The sequence below is a fragment of the Thermobia domestica genome, chromosome 8, assembly GCF_964235325.1.
Source record: "Thermobia domestica chromosome 8, izTheDome1.hap1.1, whole genome shotgun sequence".
Taxonomy (NCBI): Eukaryota; Metazoa; Arthropoda; class Insecta; order Zygentoma; family Lepismatidae; genus Thermobia; species Thermobia domestica.
The window spans coordinates 196030045-196054143 of NC_137461.1; the positions used below are offsets into that span (position 1 = coordinate 196030045).

The 24099-nt window shown below is 34.3% G+C and overlaps 2 protein-coding genes across 2 annotated transcripts in view; both read left to right on the plus strand.

Moving 5' to 3' along the window:
- LOC145692413 (ATP-binding cassette sub-family C member 4-like) overlaps nt 1-6762 on the plus strand; it is a 93361-nt gene extending 86599 nt beyond the window's left edge. The window contains exon 7 of the mRNA XM_081767719.1: nt 6454-6762. Coding sequence (XP_081623845.1) covers nt 6454-6651 — 198 coding nt within the window. The 3' untranslated portion in view covers nt 6652-6762. The remainder of the gene's footprint in view (nt 1-6453) is intronic.
- A 15762-nt stretch (nt 6763-22524) lies between these two features.
- The window catches only part of LOC145691905 (ATP-binding cassette sub-family C member 4-like), a 61743-nt gene continuing 60168 nt past the window's right edge, over nt 22525-24099 (plus strand). Inside the window, exon 1 of the mRNA XM_081767211.1 lies at nt 22525-22667. Coding sequence (XP_081623337.1) covers nt 22526-22667 — 142 coding nt within the window. The 5' untranslated portion in view covers nt 22525. The remainder of the gene's footprint in view (nt 22668-24099) is intronic.

Below are 24099 nucleotides of genomic sequence, written 5' to 3' on the forward strand. Positions count from 1 at the left end.
TCGGAAACTCGAATACCTATATACCAAGTGGGTCTCATAAGTTTATAACTTTATCGACCGTCGTTGAGGTGCGGCAAGAGGTAAGGGAGGAATTGCGCAATTGAAAAAAAATACAATTTCCTCAATATTTACCTAAATTCAATTACCTCCCACCCCCACCCTATGACATTGATGACACAAATATTGATCTAGATGAAAGTTTTGTTCTTTCCCAGTAATGTGCCACTTAAATTATCCTCTACATTAATAAACCAATGCGCTATGCCGATTCAAACATATGGATGTTTCATGAAAATACGTTTCATTTCGTATATAAAGGTAAAGAAACAAGTGAATGTCAGAACAAAACGGTGCTTAATGGAAACATTTTGATTGCATTTTTGAATTCAGAAGAATAAACTGCTTCAAAATCAACAATAACTTCTTTTGTGAAAAAAAAAGTCATGTTGACCAGTGTAATCGGAGGGTGCAACGTCCGGGGAGTATGGTGGATGCAATAGTGTTTCCCATCCAAGGCGTAGAATGATGTCCCGGTTCATCCTAGCCACGTGGAGTTTGCGTTGTCCTGATTGATTGCAGGAGGATTCTTTGTGATTCAGAAGTGCTGGCTCCAGAGTTTTGAGTTTTTCTTAAACACGGCTCTACTGCTGACAGTAAACTGCTGCATTGATGCTCTAAAATACTTGTAGCAGTTCCCGATGCACGATGCAGCGAGCAGTCCATCAAACACACAGTACGACCTCCTTCTGATGCAGTGTTTTTTTCGGCTGTTTTAGAACCGGTTCGTGGGATGCTAACCAATGATGACGGCCCCGTGGGGCTTCGTACAGGACCCACTTCTTATCACATGCCAACACCCTGTCCAGAAATGGCTCCTTCCCCAGACGAGACATCAAAGAGACACAGGTGTGCTCGCGTTGCCTTCTGGCCCAGAGCCAAATCATGTGGGACCCATCAACTCAACTTGTAATGCTTCCCAAGTTGATGGCGGTGCTGCCCAATACTTTCTCCACTCACACTGAATTGTAGTCCTAGTTCCTCACATATCTGGGCACTGGTCGCCTCAATTGCTGCCCGAAGATCTTCATTTTGTGCATGTGCTCTTCCGGCACTTGATTCGTCTTCGAATGTTTCGTCACCGTCCTTAAACTTGTTAAACTAATGCTGCACTGTCAGTGTAGTCACGGCACCTTCAACAAATTCCTTGCATACCTTCCGCCCCGCTGTAGTGGCATTCGCCCCAGTTTGAACTCGTACAGCATACACGTCCTTATGATGCTCTGTGGAGGTCCCATGTTCATTCTATCCTTACGCAAGTTCACGGTGTAACTGATCTGCCACAACCAAGTGGTATGTTTGATATACCCACACCAACAACTGACCTTCGCCTTATCTCCATTCGAATTCAACTCACGATGTGACGGTCAATTCAAGATAGACTTCCACAAAAAGTGACAGAACTTTCTGGGTTACCTTTATGGTTGCAAATTCAATCCTAGCATGTTTATTGAATGTTCAATGGATCTCAATATAATTTAAAATCACTCAGTTATTTACTAAGCCTCACCAAGAATCATGTAAATCACCAAGGAAATTTAACAATGGAAAACATTTTCCCATAGTTGTATTATAAACTGCGATGTTAGGTAACAGATGCAACAATATTTAATAAGTTGTATATCATTTTGAATCAACAGTAAGTACATAATGATAATAAATGTAATTAACTGTTACAAGAATAGTTTACTTCTAATACATAAGACTAGTAGAATAATAAGTAACCCAAGATAATATATATTTTTCCATGATGTTTTGTTAGTAAGTTTTGTCCCTCCAGTCTTCTAGCTTTCAGATATTTGGGAGCTTTATGTTATATGTAATCTATATTATAAAATTGAAAGCTATGTTTGTGACTTTTAGTCTCTTGAACCGCCAGATCAATCTCAATCAAATTTTTGATGTAGATGAGGTTCTAGCCTGGGAGTGTTTTTAGCTATTCACTTTCACGGTAGAACTTAGGGTTGGGACAGGAGGGGGAATTATAAAAAATATATATAAATAAATAAAACTTAATAACTCTTGAACCAAACGACCAATCTCGATCAAATTTTTAACATAGATGAGTTTTGGGCCTGGGATGTTCTTTACTATTTCACTTTGACGGAGCAACGTGGATGGGAGAAGGGGGGGGGAGATATACGAAAATCAATATAAGTAAAAATAAAAGTGACTTAGGTTCGTGAGTTAATAACTCTTGACGCATCCGATCGATCTCAATCAAATTTTCCACATAGATGAGGTTCGAATCTAGAACGTCTTTTATTGTTTCACTTTGACGGTAGATCTTAGGTGGGAAGAGAGGAGGAAGTTGAACCACCCGAACGATCTCGATCAAACTTTCAACATAGATAAAATTCAGCCCTGCGATGTTTTCTTCATTTGACTTTTACGGTGCAACGTAGGGGAGAAGGAGGAGGAAGTTAGGAGGAAAAACTAAAAATAAAAGTGACTGTCTTTGTGACTTCATCACGCTTAAACCACCCAACCAATGTTAACCAAATTTTCAATATAGATGAAGTTCGGACCTAGGGTGGTTTTTATCATATCACTTTGACGGTATAACCTAGGGGAGGGGTGGGGAGGAGAGAGACCTATAAAAACTCTTGAACCACTCTTGAACAAGCGAAGCGGGTAATTGATGCTAGTACATTATAATTAATGTTACTTAACCTATTATAACAAAACATGTGTGCAAAGATATCAATATAAAAGACAATCATCTATAGTCTTGGCAAATAGAACGCCTCTTTACTGCTGAGGTACAGAATAACTCTTTAAGAATTTTCAAAGATTTCTTCAACATTACCTAATTTCCACAAAATCTAAGGTGCTGGAGATTCAAAATTGGACAGCAACCGTCAGTAATAAAAATTGATATTTCCAATCGAGACGAATATAAATAGATAAGAACTAGGAGTAGGCCCAACATGTCTGTAAATAATATTCATGTTCTTAGTTACTAAAAAGAGACTGGCTTATTACAAGAAAACGAACTCCATCGAAATGTTATTTCAAGTTATTGTGCTTCGTTTGTTGTTCATTGAAGCTTGTAGAAACGAGAGGGACCTTTTCATCTTAATGTGTTGACGAATGCTGTCCAAATCTGGGTGTGCATGGACAATCCATATTCACGGAAATTTATTAATAATTAATTTATTTATATGTAAAAGTATAAATACGCTTACCAACTGATTCAATCAACATATTTCCGAAACTATTAGACGTAGAATCTTGAAAAAAATATATAAATATTCTTTTTCGGGTCCTAGGCTGTAGAAAGACGGAATTTTGCGAATTACGACCCCTAAGTAGGGTGCAGAGGGATCTTGAGACTTTTTCGGCATTCACCAGATCTCCGAAACTATTAGGCATAGAATTTTGAAATTCGGTATAAATATTATCCTTGGATGCTGACGGGATTTTGCAGCATACGACACATTAAAACGAGGGAAGCTTAAATGTTGTATGTCATTTATTAAATTTTGGAAACTATTAGGCACAGAAACTTACAAATTTTATATAAATATTTTCCTTGGGTTCTAGGCTGTAAAGGAGACGATATTTTGCCTAATGCGACTCCTAAGGGGTCAGAGAAGGCAGGGAGAGCATAAGTGTTTTCTTTTCTTCTTCTTCTTTTTTTTCATTCACCAGATCTCCGAAATCATTAGGCGTAGAACCTTGAAATATCGTATAAATGTTTTCCTGTAGTACCCGTACTATGGTGTAGATAAGAAGCGATTTTTTGAATTACTACCCGTAAGGGGGAGCAGGGAAAGCTTGAATTTTTTTCATGATTTACTATTAAGTATAAAATCTTGAAATTTAATATAAATATTTTCTTTGGATCCTGACGAGATTTTGTGAAACACGACACCTAAGGAGAAAGGGTTCTTGAATACTTTTTACAATTTACCAGGGCATGAGTGTTTTCTTCTTCTTCTTCTCTTTTTTTACACCAGATCTCCGAAACTATTAGGCGTAGAACCTTAAAATCTTGTATAAATATTTTCCTTGGGTTCTAGGCTGCAGATCAAACGGAATTTTGCGGTCTGCCTTCACCTTCGCGATCGATGGGATCTAGCGTATTGTTGCATAGTGACAACGGCACCGACTTTCCAAAATTGATGTGGGTGTATATCAATGCTGAGACGTGTTATATGTTGTCATGGGTGTCTCGATATTTTATGATTGGTTTCCTTCAGTTAAAATCTTTTATGAAACTGTCATAAAGAGCTGTACTCGATTCTATGTACAATATAGTTCCATTTTCTTTTTTATTGTAGGGACTGCCTTTGACTAGGCCAGAGACAGGTAAGGAAGGGGGGAATGTGTTGCTTGGTTACCTTTGCACAAACTCATTTGAATCAAACAATTAGGTTTTAGAAGTTAGAAATTTATCTTCCATCTCAATGTTTTAATTGACTTTTTTGGTAATAGTACGTGAGAAATATTTATTTGATTTTGTTTCTATCAAACTAAAAGTCTTGTGGGTGCGCCGCACCTACAAGATTATTTGTGTGGATGCTGGAGCCCCGGAGCACCCACGTAGTTGGCGCGCATAGCGTAGTGTCTTAGTGGAACCATAGAGTCCATAAGTACCACACTATGGCCGTATTCTATCCAATATGGGCATCACGTCATAGTAGGATAAACCATATTTGCAATACGCCACAATTAGTTTGCGTTCAGAAGCTGATTTTCCGCTAGTCTGATAAATTCTACATGAATATTTTTCTCCATCTAGTATTACATGACTGTAAGTCTTGCCAAGGGCGCCGATTTCTCTGTAAATTTAGGGGGCCCATTCACATGCAGAAAGCATATATGAGGATTTTAAGACAAATTGCATTCAAATTATGCTAAATATTGTAAATTTATAAATACAATTAGGGCGCCCACATGAGCTTTGGGAGGGCCCGGGCCTCCTCGTCCCCTCCCAGGTTCGACGCCCTTGAGTCTTGCTAATCAAAGTAGTATGCATACGGATTGGACATAAATACCGATAACTCATTTTAAACCTTGATAAGGACACAAAGCGTTCGAGGTAAAAATGATAGTTTTTACTCATCACAATGAGCCATTAAAGTGGAAAGTTTTAAAAAAAACAGCTGGAAATGATGACACAGTATTTAATTGTTATTTATAAATGGAAAGTGAATGTCTGTAAACAGTATCAGAATATGTTCATCAGGAAGTATTCGAAGTTCCAAAAATCTTAACTCTCCATAGGTGACTAAATGATAGTCATTTGAGTATAACATCCTGCTTAGTTTTCGTTTTATTTATTTTTAAAAGTTACACATTATTACGATTTGTCCGATATGCCAGAGCTGGATCCCACATTATAACAGTATTGTGATATTAATTCTTTTTACGTCCTATTTATGAAAGAAATATAAGTGATTCTGTGTACTGTATTGGATCTTGTACATGTTACTAAAACTTTAGGGATGGAATTTAATCCATATTAATGATCTTATAAGTCTCTTAATACTAATACACCAATGGAGGAGATTACTTTCTATGGCCCATCCATTTCTGATAGAAATGAAATCATGTTTTTTTAAAGCATATTTTTACTGCACGAACATTTGGGATCGGTTATAATAAAAGCTGTCTATCTTGGATAAAATGAATTCCATTGAAAAGTGGCCAACTTTTACAGGTGACCGACCAACTTATTTCACATAAAATAAGCAAATTGTAAAGCGAGGAGATAGATAAGACAATAATCCAAGTATTTGTAATGTAGTAACTAATAATGTATTAGCTTCAAATTTATAAATAATCCACAGTGAAGATTATAACTTAAAATAGAATTGTTGTGTAGGAAGATGCAGATTCTGAAATAATATAGCCAAGTTACGTCGGTGGCTAACTTAGAGAGGAGATCAAGTTAATAGGTATTACTTGTATTGAACGTTTATTAAGATAATTAAAGAATCAAGTTTCTTATTTAATTTTAATTATAATCTTACGATCAAAATAATTAAGAACTGACGCAAACATATTATATAATTTAGTAATACAGTCACTTTAGTGTGGAATCATTTGATAAATTCAACAATAGGAATGCATCAAATAAAGAGTTTCTTTTTGAACTATGGAGGAGAAAATCGGCCAGGACCATATGTTTTATGTGCTATTCCTAAAAGATTGAGGAAAACTTGGAAAAGTCCTAGTCACAATGGCAGTCACTGGATTTAAATCAGGGTTCTCTCATTTATTTTCATTCATCTTGTTCCTAATAGTAAATTATGATGTACTGAGCTTATGATCAGTACAGGTAAAGTAAAATATATAATTAAAAAAAATTGTATCATTTTTTTATTTGTCCATACATTTGTAGAGTGTGTAGAATAAATTAATAAACGACTCACATCTTTCTTTTAGCCGAAGTTGAAGGTGAAACGATTAAACTTAACCACCAACTCTTCCCAAGAGTTTGGAAAATGTAGAGGAAGAAGTGCTCAAGCTCTTTATGGATTTTTCAAGTCCTGCGGCTTATTTATTACATTGAGTGTTCCTGCTCCATTTATTATAGCTCAGATTATTGCTTGTGCATGGGACTATTGGTTCATGCTTTGGTAAGCAAGTAAATGTACTTTCTCGCTTTTCTATTTCTTGTATACGTATAGTACAGTGTCTTCATCAAATAATGTTGGTGTTTAAATGGCTATAGTTATCCAATACATTATGTTAAATGAGAAAGAAAGTTTGTGTGCGAAAAACTTAGGCGCAGACACCAACAGGTTCGAGGGCTGGTGCATCCGCAAGTGTGTTGTATTTTTAGGATATGTAATTTCGACGAGCTCGTTAGTCATCATGTTTGCGATACAGAGAAAAGTTCAATGTGTGTTGTTGCTTGTTTAGTTTGAGTCTCTACTCGTGTTAAGCGTAAATGCCGCCGTGTGTACAAAAAACACATCTCACACAAAAGTAATTTTCTCCTTTTCACAAACAACTCAAAGAAACAGGCAGCCTTCTGGAACAAACACGTCCAGTGTGGCTGTTAGTGTCTGATGAAACTATTGAAGCTGAATGAACAAATGTCTTGTGTAGCCCAAATAAATCAGTGCAGAAGTATTCTAGAAAGTTGGACATTAGTAAAACAACTGAACACAATGTGTCCAAAGAAGTTATGTTTTACTGAGTACAAAATTCAAGTACAAAAACTTTATTCACGATACAAAGTTAAAAGAATGGAATTTGATAGTCATTTTGGATAAATTAGAGTTGGATGATGATTTCTTAAAATAAATTTATTTTCAGTGATGAAGCAACGTTTCATTTTTCTAAACGAGTGCATTGGCGTAACCTTTGTATATGGGATTCTAAACCTCCACATGCTGTTATGAAAGATGAATGTCATTGTAAAAACTGAATTTCTGGTGTATTGTCAAACGTGACAGAATTATTGGCCCATTTTTTGATGAATAAACAATAACGGGGACTACTTTCCTGAATATGTTAGAAAGGTATACAGTGCTCAATTACTGAGAAATTCCATTTTCCAGTTGGATGGAGCTCCTGCTCAATTTCCCTCAATCGTGAGAGGTTCCCTTAACGATATATTTCCTCAGCGATGAATCGGACGACGAAGGTGAACTGCCTTGGACCTTCCACGGTCTCCATATATTACCCCCATGTACTTCTAATTGTGGGATTAATTAAAAACAAAAGTATTTTTCTTCAAATTCGAACTCTGGATGATTTTTAGAAAATGATCACTGAAGGTGTTTCATCTATCACACCGAATGTTCTCTGCCGCGTGTGGGAAGAGACGTAACCTAAGATATATTTCTTCGAATTTGAAGAAATTTTGAATTACTTGAAACTTGCAACATTTGTTTCAGGATTATGATTTTAGAAGGACAAGGATGTATCACAATTGCATAAATAAAGCACATTAACACTAATATACAATCAAAACGTAATTGCTTAAAGAACATAAGGAACACTTATTCATATTTATAACCTAATCAAATATCATCTTCTGTCAACAACAGATTGAGAATTTTAGATTTATTTACTTATTCATTCATTCATTTTTATTCATTTTTCCTTACATGTTCTATTCGTTGAAAATCCTCAGGAAATTATATTCTCTGTCAAACTTACGAAAAAGTTTATACAATTGAGAGAAAATATCTCCAAGATATTTTTCGTAAAAAATATTAGATTTCCATGGAATTTGGCGTACGTATGTACTTGTTGAGCTTCCGCAATCATTCCCGCTACTTGAACTTATCATCAATCGAAAACAAGAGAGTGAACCTCTTCTCTCCTTCCCCTTTTCCTCTTCACCCTATCAGATTTTTAAGAAATATGTTCTATGATAAGTTTCGTAAGTGTTAAATGTATGTATTTATTGATATTTTCACATAGTTCCTAATTTTGCAACTGAAATCAATTAAATATGATGACTCATTTAACCCTGCCCCTAAATATTTAAATACAGTTGCTTGCATTTGAAATTGGTCATTAATGAGGAAACGCGTTCTCTTCAATTTTGTATAACATATTTTTCTGAAAATTTATTTAAACCTCAGATTATTGTAAAGAAAATAATGTATATGTGTCGGAGATTAAAGATTTGGTCCTACATTTTGCTGTTTAAATTGGTGAGAGCGAGAATTTCTCGCTTCAACAATGCACAGCATTCCTAGTTTAAACATATTCTTCCTACTACTTACATAACAACAAACATATATTATTTATCAAAACAAGTGATATTCAAGGATAAGTGGAGGAAACAAGCGATTTCTTCTCATTTCATATCTTATATAAATGTAAATTCAATGAAATCGAAAGGGTGAAAATGAGTAGCTGGTTAATCGAAAATCGAATCTAGATTTCCTGCTCATTGTGATAATGCACTAACCATTGACCACTATTGTCAGTCTACTTATTGACCACTCTAGAAATCTGTGCTCAGTGATTCAGACTACGTGGACTATTTCACAACTCCTGTTATTCTTGAATAACTAGTGTCTTTATTAACGAACAATTGATAATGGCTGTTTAATTAGATATCATATAATAAATTGAGAAAATAATTTCTTCCTTACAACAAATCTTCAATGAGTGTCAATTAAATTAAATTCAAAGAGCGCAAAATGATCTAAAATACAACAGTCGCTAATTTTTCTCATTTCATTTTAAGGGTATTAACGTTAATTATAAATTTAACTTTTAACAAACTTTTCGTCAAATGTAGTAAATACGTATATATATGGAAATTGCAAGTAAAAAGGAAAGAAATTTCGAAGTTCATTCCAAAAACTAATAATTAAAGTCACTAAAACTTCCATCTATTTTAGAGTCTTCACGTAAATATGCGTTTTCTTAATACTGTTTAAAAACAGCGTCTTTGTCTTGTCAGGAAAAACTATCCTATTCTTCCTAAAGGGGAATATCAGTAGTTATCACAATATTATCGAACCTCACAGAGCCATAGGGCCATAGGGTGACATAGGGTAGCCTCACAGAGGAACCAGAAGAGCCGGAATTTACTTCTCAGATACGTACATACATGTGTACCGTATGTATAAATAATAAAATATAAAGTGAAATTATCATCCACGGAGAATATCTAACATCTTTTTTTAGGGGAAAGCTTGAAACTGAAGAGAGAGGCATTGCGACCTTCTGAATCCCTATCTATGCATTTGAATAACGATTAAAGTGTTTTGTCGAGGAACCTAAAAAGGGTCTTTCAACATTCAGTTCGCTTTGCTGGGTTAACTCAAATATAAAGTTTCAAGCAAACCGAAAAAAAGACATTACCATAATTTGAAGCAACATTAGATTTTGAATATGCTTTAGTAGTTTTTTTTTCTCACTACTCTTTCCACAAACCTCTCCTAGATGAAAGTTTTTATCTTCTCCTGGAGAAAAAGGAGATAGCCATGTATTCTTTTAGCATTCGTTGCATTTCAATGTTAATCTCTAATCTCCAGTCCTTTTTAGATTTATTAGGTCTACTGTCTTTTAGTAAATACTTATAGAATGTGCTTAAAAATATTGATGAAGCCCTTGAACAAAAATGATGTAAATAGTAATAGACACTTACGAGCTCAAAAACTAAGTCCAAAGACTTCTTTAACTTTTATAGATGGCAGTAAAAAAATACTAAAATAAAATTCAGTAAGTATTTCTTCAACCTGGGCAGATGTAAATATAAAGGTTTTGTAACATAAATATTCTGTAAAAAACGAGAGAGAGAGACATACAAGAAAGCAATATTGATTAATCATTTCTTTAAAGTTAATCCGAAACATCGTTAGATTAAATCGCTGAATCCTTATGAGAAAATGTTGAACTTAGAGAAATTCATTTGTTACGAGAAGTTTTGTGACGTTGAAACTTAATGAATCTTTACTGAAATTGTGGAATGCTTTCATTGTTGCTGACAGATGAACGATTTCTGGAATCATATGTCGAATACTCACTAAAGGATAAAATGCAAAATATTATCTTAAATTTTCTTATGAAGACATTGCAATTGTATTGTCTTATTCGTATTTTTGTACATAAATCTTTTTGTGTATTTATAGTGAACTAAAATGTGAATGGTATAAGCAAAGAATACTTTTTTGATTACAGCTGTGAGAAAGTAACGTAACGTTGAAAATTCTGTATCAGAGTTACCAATGTTTATTCAACACGAATATATTTCTTAAAATATACTTTGTTGCTTCACATTTTTGTCACAATCTCCAGTTCACAGATAACTTCTATTTAGTAGGAAAGCAGTTAATGTGTATAGTACCGTGCTCTACCCTCGGCATGGTGAAAACAATCGAATACAATCACAAGTAACCGTTAGAGCCCACTTTTAAGCAGTAGATACTTTCCTCCGTAATTTCAATGTTAGTACATAAAACTATCAATAACAAAATACATACAAATATAAAACTGAAACATCCTTAATACTTTAACCAAATAGATAAAAAAAACATGAAATTTGTATGATGTAAATATCGAAACCAATATGATGCAAACAAATATAATCGTTTGACATACTCTCCAATTCCATCAAACTAGTGGTGTTACCAATTCAATACAAAATTTTATCTTTTCAAATGGTACTACGTCAGATTATTACATATCAAATCTACATCTTAACCAAAATCTTACAATTCCACATTTATTATTCAGTGATGTAAATTAAGAAGGTTACAGTATCACGTAGAGCAAAATTCAGTCGACTTATCCAACAATAATGAAACAAGTGAGACACACGGAGCAATAACCATCCAAAGAACTTTAATGTAGAATACTATAATAATGATATTATTAAATAGGAAGACGTTACAAAAGACTGAAAATTCAACTTTTTTTCAATAGCTTTAATTTCAGAAAAGTGCTTACATAAGTATCATATCCAATCACGTATGGTTCTCAATAAAAGTGAATTTCACACTCTCATTTTAAATCTTCTGGCTTGAGATATTTACAACAAAGTTTCATTTCCAGGTATTGAGACTGTAACTATTTCATCAGAATGCTGCAACTAATTAAATTGTTGGTACCAAAAAGAAATGTTTCAATATGTTCTAGGAATTGAACAATCGTGAGAATAGTTCCTAATTGTTACAAAAAATATTATCAAATATGTTGCTTAGTTTCAATCGTTCTGTATTTATCTTCAAATACCTATTTTTTTTTTCTGAGAATATCGTTCGATCAGTTATTGCGAGAGTTCTGAGTTCTTTCTGTTACCAATGTATTTATGAGTTGCCTGTTAAATAGAAATCTTCCTTTTAAAGAAAAATTGAGATGTTAAATTTGGTAAAAGAAGAAAAAACGAAATAAACTTTGAAAATGCAATAATCAAGGAAATGTTCGAAGTGTGAGAACATACGTTATTTCTACGTTTCTACTTATAATCAGAATATATAAATTAAAAATATATTGATACAGGAATAATAATCGCAGGCACGAATCAAAGAATAATGACTACTTTTTGTATTGCTTAGACATGATGAAAGACTATGTGTAATGTATACTGAACTGTAATGTTTTCCTCTTGTCTTTATATGAAATAAACGACCACAGTAGGATTGTACAGTAACATATGAGAAAATTAATATCGGTTATTTTCGTTTATCTCTCGCTTCCCGTTAATGAAGGGATAATATATAGCTTCTCTCCAAGTAGATCTGAAACTTGCTCAGCATCCTATGTCCATGAATAAGACCTTTTATCGATCTAAAGCTTCTACTTCGAAAGAAACTGTCACTGTGAATATCACTACATCATTACTATTCAAAGGAAAGATAGTGACAGGTCATCGATACATAGAGATCAAGAAAGCGCCACCACGACATCATCACTTACAAAACGAATTGCAGGACCCAGTTCTGGGTTCAATCTACAGTTAGTCAGCTTATGATTAATTGTGATTAGTGGTTCGTCGGTGAGTCGCCGTCTTATTTCTATCAGTCAAACAGAACATCAGTATTAGTGCGCAATTACCGGACGTGTCTACTCTCGCCAGATTGTGTGTTAACCATACACTCTTCAAGAACAAGACTCCTGAACAAACAATTTTACAAGTGAACTATAGTATTTTGTGCTATTGATTAACGAACAATTGGTATGTCAATTCAGTGAATTACTGACTGTTTGTAATATTGCAGCCTATGAACACACTACAAGTGAGTACTATCTTAAATAGCCGATTTATATTATGGAAAGAGAGATTTGCACAGCGATCGTATATGTAGCATTCTACCAACACCTAATTTGTTCAGATTTAATTTGAGCCAGGTGAAGTTATTTAGAATCTTCTTCAAAATTATCATTACTAAATTGCTTCTGTCTCAAGAGCCAAATCTCATAAACATCCATTTCGCTCACATTTACCTGTGAAATGTTTGACTAGTTGTCATTTTTGAACGTTAATTATGACTCATACTTTTATTTAATATCCAAAGCATAAAGAATTGGCTCTACCAAACTCCGTCATTTGAAAATTCAGAAACATGATTCTTTCCAGCTTTGAAAGTTGGATTTTAGACAATCGTAGAGGCACTAATTACACGAAACAGCTTTGTAATTACGCGTCACAATGTTAATCATATTAACGTTCCATAAGGAATATAGGTCTTCATTATCATTAAATAATTGGTCAAATTCTCATGACAAATCGTTGTTACCTTTATATGAATTACAGCGTTGTAACAATATCACTACGTTTACTTTCGATGGAGAGATAATTACTTATATTATTCAGAAATAAAGTATTAGATATTAGTACAGTAAGTCATTTTATAGCATAGATAATACAAGTATTTCATAGTTTCTTCATTACACATTTTTATAGAACTATAAAACATTTCAAACTTATTTAAATTCTAATACAGTAATTTTATTCAGAAATGTAAAAAATTTCTAAAATAAGATTATTTTCCAGTTTAGGCCAATATAAATATTTCTTTAGAAGAGAGAAGAAGCGATGTTTCTTCACAAAAATGAGTTTGTATTTCGTAATGGCAGCAATTCTTGTTCAAACTTTTATCTTTTCCTTTTCTTTCTTTTTTCTGTTACCTTTTATTTAAATTTAAGGTTAATCTGCATTGAATCTTTTTAAATAGTTCAGTATAGGCTTTTAGCCTATTAGGGCATCCATATTGATATATTGATAGAGCTAACAGGAATCATAATGATATATCTTGAATTAGGTAAACAGGAAATACAACAAAACACCTCAACTCTTTCTGGCCCTGCCCGTTTATTTAATAGCTAGCGCACAAGCCTTTGGTGCACGGAGTCTTGGGTTCAATTGTCAGTGGGAGAGCATTGAACGCACAACAGTGGTTCCGATTCTACCTTTAACTGTAAGTTCACGTCTTACATAGTCTCAGTACTGAAAAGAGACGCTAAACTTCAGTAAACAAACAAACAGAATTTTTATAAGAAATTAACCTTATAGGGATGACAAAAATATAAAATTGAATTTTGAAGAGCAATTTAAGATGAAAATGATAAAATTGTTATTTACAAAAGAGATTTTACATCAAGGTAGTACATTTTACCATTAAAGATCATTTTAAATCCTTGAGTAAATGCGTGTAGCATTAGTTCATATATTTTTAGTCTACATTCAGAAGAAGAAATAAAATATTAATACATCAACAAACATCTCAATTACCAAATGTGTATGTCCATAGAAACTTAACAAAATATATGTCAGTTTTAATATCTAGTATATGCTTATTTATTCAGGTGGCTAATCCTTAATATTCAGACTGAAATCTTGAGTTTAGCGATACTGAGTATAACGATAAACATTGTCATTTGCTCGGGTAGTGTAATCAAAGGATAAGACGGCCTTTAGTACTTTTACTTTTATTTTATTTTTCAGGACACTTAATGTGGACGCTGAGAAGAGATTGATTCCATTAGTAAATGATTCAGTCATAGAAGTACCCTCAGTTTCTCCTTTACGTCAATCGGACAACTATGTTATAATACTTTGGACTCTTCTAGTATCTATCTTGATCATCCTTCTTATAGGCTACGTGTATCTCGTCTATGCGTATCTTCTTGCTTGTGGAAGGATGCACGATTCACTTATCTACTCGGTGCTAACCTCTTCAGTCAGTGCTCTGGACACCAGAATGTCTGGTAAGTATTAAGTAATTTACTGTGTACATCCGTTTCAGAACAATTCCGGTACTCTATAAAATATCCCGGGTTAATTCATATTTTTTATTTTTTAAATGATATTCTTTTAATGTTACCTTGATATAAGTATTAACCTACATACCTTACGTCACCTTTATTCCGCTTAGTTTATGAACAATGATTCGACAGGTTATATTTCATAAGAAATAAATGCCTTATGGTAAGACGAAAGGGGTAGCGTTACTATAGAGACAATGAAAGGCTTAACCATTGTGTAGATCAAGTTTAAGGATTTTTCTCTCAAATGCTAGTTTGAAATACTAAAAGAAAACAAAAATCTTCTTGAACTCGTCCATTTAACTATAAATACTCGAATGTATTTATTTGGACATTTATGAACAGTGCACTTCGTTCTTTCTAAGTGTCATTTTATTTTATTTATTTTAGATACAATTATTTTGATGAACTCTAAGTTGAAATATTGAAAGAGTAAAAACCTCCATCCTGAAAAAGCCGGCGGTTTGCATCTATAGAGGTCGATTCATTTATATTGAGCCACTGTGAATCGTATTATACGGAAATATGCGGCGCAGAGTTCTGGGCCTACCATACCGATGCGAACAGCTAGAACCGTTTCCCAAAAGGGTTCATGATTGTGGTCGGTTTCTCGTGCAGGGGCAGCGTCTCCGAAAGGTGGAACGAGACGTAAAAATCAATGCTGCGTACTACCAGACTCATGTTCTGATTGATCCCGGCGGGAGCTCATGTGGTTCGAATTCCACGTAAATCAGTAGGTCCACGTTTCATATAGTCTCACTGCTGAACAGGACGTTAAACTCAAAATCAATTCAACTCATATTCTGATTGGAATATTTCATCATGAAATCCCAGCATTGTACGAACGAGAAGTGAACCAGGTTGAATTGCACCAAGGCAAGGCATCCGGTCACCCGGCGAAAACATCGTTGGAATTCTATCGCTGGGTGGAGCAGGAAATTGGAATTGCGATAATTCTCTGACATCAATGTCAACAGGCCAGATGGCAGCCCAATGGACTATTGCGGTATCGGACTCTTCAAGCGATTCATGTCTCTCGTCAAGTCCGCACCGCCACCGATCTGTGGAAAGCCTGTAAAGAAAAGTGGGATGCAATATCCACGGTCCAGGTGTAATACAGTTTCCTACAATGGAAACTTCGATGGCGAGCAGTAGTCAGTAGAGGTGGCTTACAGCTCAAACACAACCAAAGATGAAAACACGGTATTTCGTAGGTAAATGATTCATTCAAATTCGGTTCAATATAAGTGAATCAACCTCTGTAATATATAAACATATGTGTATTTCTTTTCAATAAACAGTGAAAAGAAGTCTCTTTTGATCCTTAATGTTTCGATTCAAAAACATTAGATTTTATTCAACTTGCCAATGAATTGCGTACATAATACTATGGTCTATTGCTTAGGTCGCGTGTCTTTGGCACACGAGATTCTGGGTTCGATTCCCAGTGGAAAAGCATCGAATACACTACAGTGTTTGAGATCCCACTTTAAACTCTAGTCCTATATAGCCTCGTTGCTGACGAAGGACGTAACTGCAAATCAACAATAGTTAGGATTAGGAATTAGATTTCTGGGCTTTTGACATCTATTGCCATACTACCCCCTCGGCAATCGTATTGCTCAGGGAATCTGGAAGGAAGAAAGGAATGGGAAGGAAGCAAATGGCCTGGAATCATTTCATTAAGTACCAATCCCAGCATTTGACTGGTGCGAATGAGGAAATCCTCATTCAGGATGGCTCACCTGAAAAAGCTTTTACATTTTTTCAACCGGGTGTCCGTCCTCATCAGGAATAAATCAATAATAGTATAACAATAATATAGCCTACTTGTCAGGTATTATGTGTTATGAAAATCCCATCCGACATATGGAAATTGATAAAAGAAAAGGTATAATCTTTATAAGGAAAGGTCTTACTTTGAAGTTTGAAATAAACAAATTAAACAGTCAAAGAAGAATTATACAGTATTTGTTTAACTTACCTCCACTTATAGGAAATAGTACAGGAATTTTTAGAAAATAGAAGGTGGTCAGGATGGTTTGAGCAAGTATTCATATATTCCGAATATCAGGAAAATTCTACAATATTGTTAGAGTTTAACGAAAAAATGTCCAAAGTTGAGACATACACTGATCAATAGATTTCATTGAGTTGAGTAAGGTGTAATGGTGAATATAAATCCTCATACGTAGTTTTCGAGAATAACGAAAAAAATTACTTTTGTAAGCCTAAAAGTTAACGCTGTACGATAATCACGCCAAATATTAAGATGGAACATATACTAATGTATACATTGATGAAGTTTTTCATTTTTACTACGACATTAGTAAGATGAAAGATGACCGTATACAGCATGATTAATGGGATATAACTCAACATTATGATTAACTTTGATCTTTTTTTGTTTTTATTTAACTATAATATTGTAAAAATGTGAGACATACGAGTATATGAATCGATAAACCACATCGAGCCAAATAAAACGACATACTTCAAAGTAAATTCTCAGATGTACTTTTGGAAAAAATCGAAAGGAAACATTTATGTCATTGAAACGTATGTTGCTCGTTACCAATCTCGTGCAGTGGATATATTTTATTCTGCAGAAATAACTATTTATTTATGTATGTAATGTATATGAAAAATATACATTGTTAAGTAACCGGTTGTTTCTATTGTTATTTCATTTCTCCTGACAGGGAACACACAGTCCTAACAACGACACACACGCAGTCCTCACAATCACGCACATATAATCCTCACAATGATGTATACGCAATCTTAACAATGACACACACACAATCCTCATAATGACACACACACAATCCTCACAATGACACACACACAGTCCTCACAATGACGTACACACAGTTCTAACAATGTCACACACACAGTCATAACAATAATGCATGACAAACACAGTCCTATTAATAACACGCACGCAGCTCTAACAATGACGAACACACTGTCCTAACAATAACACACGCACAGTCCTAACAATAACTCACACACTGTCCTCACAATGATGCGCACACAGTCCTAACAATGACAGACACACAGTCCTGAGAATAACACACACACAGTCCTAACAATGAAGTACACACAATCCTAACAATGACGCGCACACAGTCCTAACAATAACACACACACAGTCATAACAATGACGCATGGAAAAGTCCTACCAATGACAGACACACAGTCCTAACAATGACGCACACACTGTCCTAACAATGACACACACATTCCTAATAGTAACTCACATCCTACTTGTAATAAGATAACGAAGTTTAAGATGAGAAGGAAAGTTACTTGCAGGAGAAAAACGCCCGCGGTGAATGCATTTATCATTGGGAAGAAGGTGGAAAAGAGGCTTTATGTTAGTTAAGAAGAAGAGATAATATGAGCACACCATATTCGTTGTTGTTTATTAACGTTTATTGTTCCTTTTTCAGTACCAAGGCAATATGAGACGTAAACGTACAGTTTGAGCTGGAATCCGAACAGGGGCGTCATTTCAGACTTCTCTTGGGGGGGGGGGGCAAGAGCACTTCCGACATGAAATTTTCACGTTTTGTAGTAGTATATTGGTAGACAATCGATTAAAGTATATGTATACTTCAAACTCTTGGGGGGGGCAATTGCCCCCTCCTGCCCCCTAAATGACGCCCCTGAATCCGAACCGTCATGATGCGCTGAATGTTCTCCCACCAGAATCGAACCCAAGACACCGTAATGCCTGTTGTGTTATGATAATTAGTTGAAATAAATAAAATACGTATAAATAGATAAATTAACATAGATATTAGGGAGTGGGTGACAATAACATTGATTGTTTTGGTTTGGTGTAGAATAAAACTCAATTGAAAGCTTTTGTTTCAGTAGCGATGAACCTCCGTGGAATTAATATTTAGAAAATGTAAATACAATTCAGCTCCATTTGTCTTGCATATAATTTGTTTAATTAGTTGGTAAAACTTAAATATTATTAGATTTGAAATTTTTAGAAAATACAAACAGAATTTGTCTTGCAGCAAAATTGAATAAAGGAAGGAAGTAAATAAATAAAATACCATAGATATGAAATATATACATTTTTTTTTTTTTTTACTTAATTTGCTTCCATATGAGATATACTCTAATTCGCTTAATTATTAAGGAAAGATAGTAATAAAGGTAAGCTATAATTCGTTTTTTAGTTCAATGTCTTTGGTAGCAAGCAAAGTAATATTAATTTTAAATATAATTGTCTTCTTCCTTTTTATACAGAGAGAGTGATGAGTATTTGCAAGCAAGATATTAAAGTTATTGAAGAATCGCTTCCGTCTACGTTACTGGATACAGTACAGGTATTAAAGGATGAGTTTCTATAATAATAATAATAATAATAATAATAATAATAATAATAATAATAATAATAATAATAATAATAATAATAATAATAATAATAATAATAATAATAATCTGTAGCAATCCATGAAGTCTCATGTCCACACATCTATCGCTACTTTTTTATGTTGGCAGCCAAAAACTTCCTCTTATTTATAGAACAAAAGAAATTATATTTTCTCGTCCTTCTTAGTTCAACCAAAAGAAGCATTTACCGTATATTTCCGAGTTCAAGACGTTTAATGCCGCAATTTAGTCCGCAAAAAGATGGGGTCACCTTGCTTTGGTGATATATGTTAGGAGTTTTGCTTTATTAAACGGAATCACGACCTTCTATTAAGCTCTAACTTTACCCTCTTCCTCGCCTACAGCTTTAGCCGTGAACGTTTTCAGATTTAGAGAACCGTTCCAGTGAAGAAAACTAAGGTAGGTCTGATTTATCTGATTTGATTTTTAGTGTAGTTTTATGGTAAGTTCTGAAAATATACTCAGTGTGTGCTGTAGATCTTTTAATACTTTATTTTTTAAAAAAAATGAGAGATCGCCCTGGATTTGGAGTTGCCTTGGATTTAGACGTATACGGTAGTTTTCACTGCGCTATAGTTTCCACACAAACTGCTGAAACTGGAGGCAAGATGATTACTTCAGCTTCCATATTTGGGGAATTGTGATGACTCAGTGGTAAAGCGTTAAACTCTGGTGCGTGAAGTTCCTATTTCGATCTTAGCTTTCGCCAAGTGGGCCTTGTAGTGAACAAACACCGTGTGTAGGTTTTCTCAGTGTTCTCACGTTTCCTCCTACTCTCCTTATTGTATCATTTCATTTATTCACACCACCACGGTCTGCTTTAGCCATAACTGTGAAACGTAAAACTGAAATATTTTATTTCATTTCCATATTTGGATATATATATTTTAAGCATTTGAGTCTGAATGACAATTTTCTGTAATAACAAAACGAATTTTCTGTAATTTATATTCCTCTACTTAGGGATTTTGGTGAAGTTCAAATGACCCATTTCAGTCAAATCCTATTGTTCTAACACCCAACGAGAATCTTGGAGTCGTTATATTTTATATTCAGAATTCGAATGAAGTAAATGGCTCTACAGCTTGGGTGAGAGGACACTTCTTTCATTATGTTAAGGGAGCCGACATCCTGCCGCAGAACTTATGGTAAAATGAAATATAAGCAGAATCGGAAAGAATGTCTCATGTATAATCGTGTATCACATGCAAATGACAGTCAGCCTCAATGTTAGAAGATAATTCGCGGTAACGAATATGCAAGGGCTATCGAATCAAAATCTGATGTGAGTAAAGAAGCTAGCACCAAAAATAAGAGAAAATCAGAAGACAAACAGCTGAATATGTGAATCATGACAAAGAAAAGAAGAGAGGTTACAGATTTAAAGAAAAGAAATCATGTAGAAATTATGTATACAGAACACCTAGTAAAATGGAGATATTTTAAGAGAGCTCGGGAATGCACACAAAATATTCCATAACGAAGCAAATAGACAGGAATATTCAGCCTGTAGAGAAGTTACACAATTTATTGTAGAAGTTTGTTGCAGAAGTGACATAATGATAAAATCCAATCAGTAGCACGTACACTGCTATCAGAGTGATAACAGTATATATACCTTAAATAGGAAGCACTATTAAAGAACTTAACAGATAACAGATACAAGTAAAAGCATAAAGGGAAAGAGTGATCATTAAAGAGTACCTAAATGTACATATAGAAAGCCAAAATGACGTAATCAGGAGAATGCATGTGGGATTTCGATATAAAATGTAATTGATGCTTCTATAGGCAAGAATGTAATATTTTTTGCAGTCTTAGATGACTAACATTGATAAACTGTCTCTTTAAGTAGAAATCAGATTATCATATTGAGTACTACAGTGGTAACAGATAGACTACATGCTATATAAAAGAACAGATAAGGGAGGTGGAGAGCTCTAAAATTATTCTCAACAATTGTATAGTACTTACAGCATTGATTACCGTCACGCTTGTAATTGCTTAAACTAAAGAAGAGAGAATTTAATGCGAATTTTAAATAATCTTGAAGACATCTTTACAAAAGCAGAGAATGTAAAGGTTAGTCTTGATACAATTCATAGAATATAAGAAATTATGAAAAGAAAGTACAGGAGATGCTTAAGAAAAGATATGAAAAAGTAAGAGATGATGAATAATAAGGTAGTATCTGTAATCAGTAGTGTTTCGTGTTATTTTCAACTAGTTTAATGCTGTATGTGTTTAATTAGCAGTAATGGTGGTCTTAGTATTTAGTAACATTAGTTATAGGCTATGTGTTGGAACTAACGGTGATAATAACATGCAAAATCAATAGTTTCAAATTTGTGTCCCCAGATACACGTGCCGATAGTCTCTAGGTTTGCTTTCAATTCAATCTGGCAACCCTATTCAGTAATATTTCAGTACGTTTAGTAATATTTTAGATGTCATATACATTTTCCAACGAGAAAACAACATTATATCACTTTTTTTATCTAACTTTAATAAGTTGCATCTGTCCATGAAAATATAGATAACACTCCAAAAATACATTGCAGGTTTTACCATAACTTTTCACGACTGACAAATGGACAGATGGACATCTAAAGAGTCTTTCGACATGTAAGGGTCCACAAATGTGTAAATCAATTAAAAAATTGAATTCGATTTTTTCGTATGATCACAAGAGTGTTTTATGCTATTGTGGCTCGAAGATTTAAAATAAATAATAAAGTAAATCAAAATGAAACAAATAATTTTTCAATGAATTTATTCTTGTAACGTAAAATTAAATTCGTAATACGTATTAGTTACAAGAATTCAGTTGTGGCTTTTAGTAACTTTTACTAGACTAGACTCACTGTTTTTTTTTTATTTATTTTTATTTATTTTTTATTTATTTATTTATTTTTTTTTTGGTGCCACAATGACCTTTATAAAAAAGTGATAACATGCTCCCTCAAAAGATAGCTGAACAGTTCTCCAAAGAGACAAAAGCGGGTTCTGGGATCTACTTCCATATTCTAATGTTTTGCCGCGTTACCTATTATCATGACACTTTGAATTCGTGTTTTTTTTTTTTTTTTTAATTACTTCTAATGATGAAACGTCGTATGGAATCTGACTTTGCTCATTAAATGTTAGAAATTTTATGAAGTTCTATTTCTAGTTACAGACCAAACATAAACGGCAATACTCCTTGATATACTTAGAAGCAGGTATTGTAAAATTACAAAATTATACAATGAAAAATACAGAAAATAACTTTGGTAATCTCGTATTAGTTTACTTCTTAAGAAAGAATATATAATCAATGAAATATTATCTGAAAAACATTTTACAGAGCATCTGTATGGTTATTGGCTGCTTACTTCTCATCATTATCTCCAATTACTGGAACATCATAGCAACAGTCGTGCTTTTAGCGTGTGCATGTGTATTAGGATACTTTTGTCTTCCAACAACCCGAGCGTTAAAACGATTGGAAATACAAAGTAAGTTACATTATAATTTTATCAGAGATTTTTGAAAATTATTTTCATATTGCAAATTTCTTTCAGTACAGTAATTTTTAACAAAATAATCCTGAAAAAGGGATGGAAAGTGAACTTGTTACTTGATAATAGAGAGAACATTATCACAGGCACTAAAAAATATATATTATGTGGGGATCTGTCACTAAATATTTCATCAGGCAGAAAGAAAAAGTAGAAAAACGAAAGACCAGAAATAGTTGTAAAGTGTCCAAGAGTACTCAATATCGGAATGTAGGGTCATATATGTGTACGTATAGCATGAAATGAATATAGGCCTATATTGTATACAGGGTGTTTCAAAACAACACTGACAACGTTTGGGAAGTGATTCCTGACATCAAAATAAGACAAAAAGTATGGACCAACCTGGGTGCACAAATGCTTCCTTTCGGAGTTATAGGCTGCCGAAAACATGAAAAAATAACTTTAAAGTTCCATAGCTTCAAAACTATGGGACCTACCGTAGTCTGGTCAAGACTTCACTTAGGAACTACTAGTATGTGCTCTATCCAAAATTAATTATGTTTTAGAATCCTATTGCAGTCACTCAACAATTTTTATAGTGGGAGCTTGGCTTCGGGCATATAATTTGAAGTACTCACCAACTACCTCTATAAAAATTCTTGTGGAAGTACCGCAGTATTCTGAAATGTGGATATTTGGATAGGGCACATATTAGTTTCTAATTGCAGTCTTAACCCGACTACGGTAGGTGCCAGTTTTGGAACTATGGATCTTTAAAGTTCTTTTTTTTTTCATGTTTTCGGCAGCCTATAACTCCGAAAGGAAACATTTGTGCACGCAGGTTGGTCTTTTTGTCTTATCTTGATGTCAAGAATCGCCTCCCAAACGTTGTCGGTGTTGTTTTGAAACACCCTGTATATACACTGAGTGCTCACTGAATTGCGACCACCCCTCCACACAAGGAAGTGTTGGCAGCAGCCGAACTGATTACATGACATCCCGACTGGTAATATAATAGAGAAAGAACACACTCGAGGTTACATGTTGGCAGACAGTACACTGCTATAATCGGAGGTGGGCAGGATTTATCCGCATTCAAATAGGGCATGATTGTGGATACCAGAGCAATAGATGCGCCAATAACCCAGACAACAATACTTGTCGGGTGCGCCCGTTCCTGTGTAGTGAAGGTGTACAAGGAGTGGGAAGAAAATGGAATAACGATCTTCAAGAAACGGAACTGCAGGGGGGTACGGAAGTTCAAAAACGTGGGGTAAGCGTAGCGTCAAATAGCTCATGACAGCCAAACGAACCATCAATATCCGGAAATTACGTGACCAATACAATAGCGGATGCATAATATCTATATCCCATGCAACTATACAGCGTACACTGGAACGCTTGAAGTTCCACAGCAGACGACCCA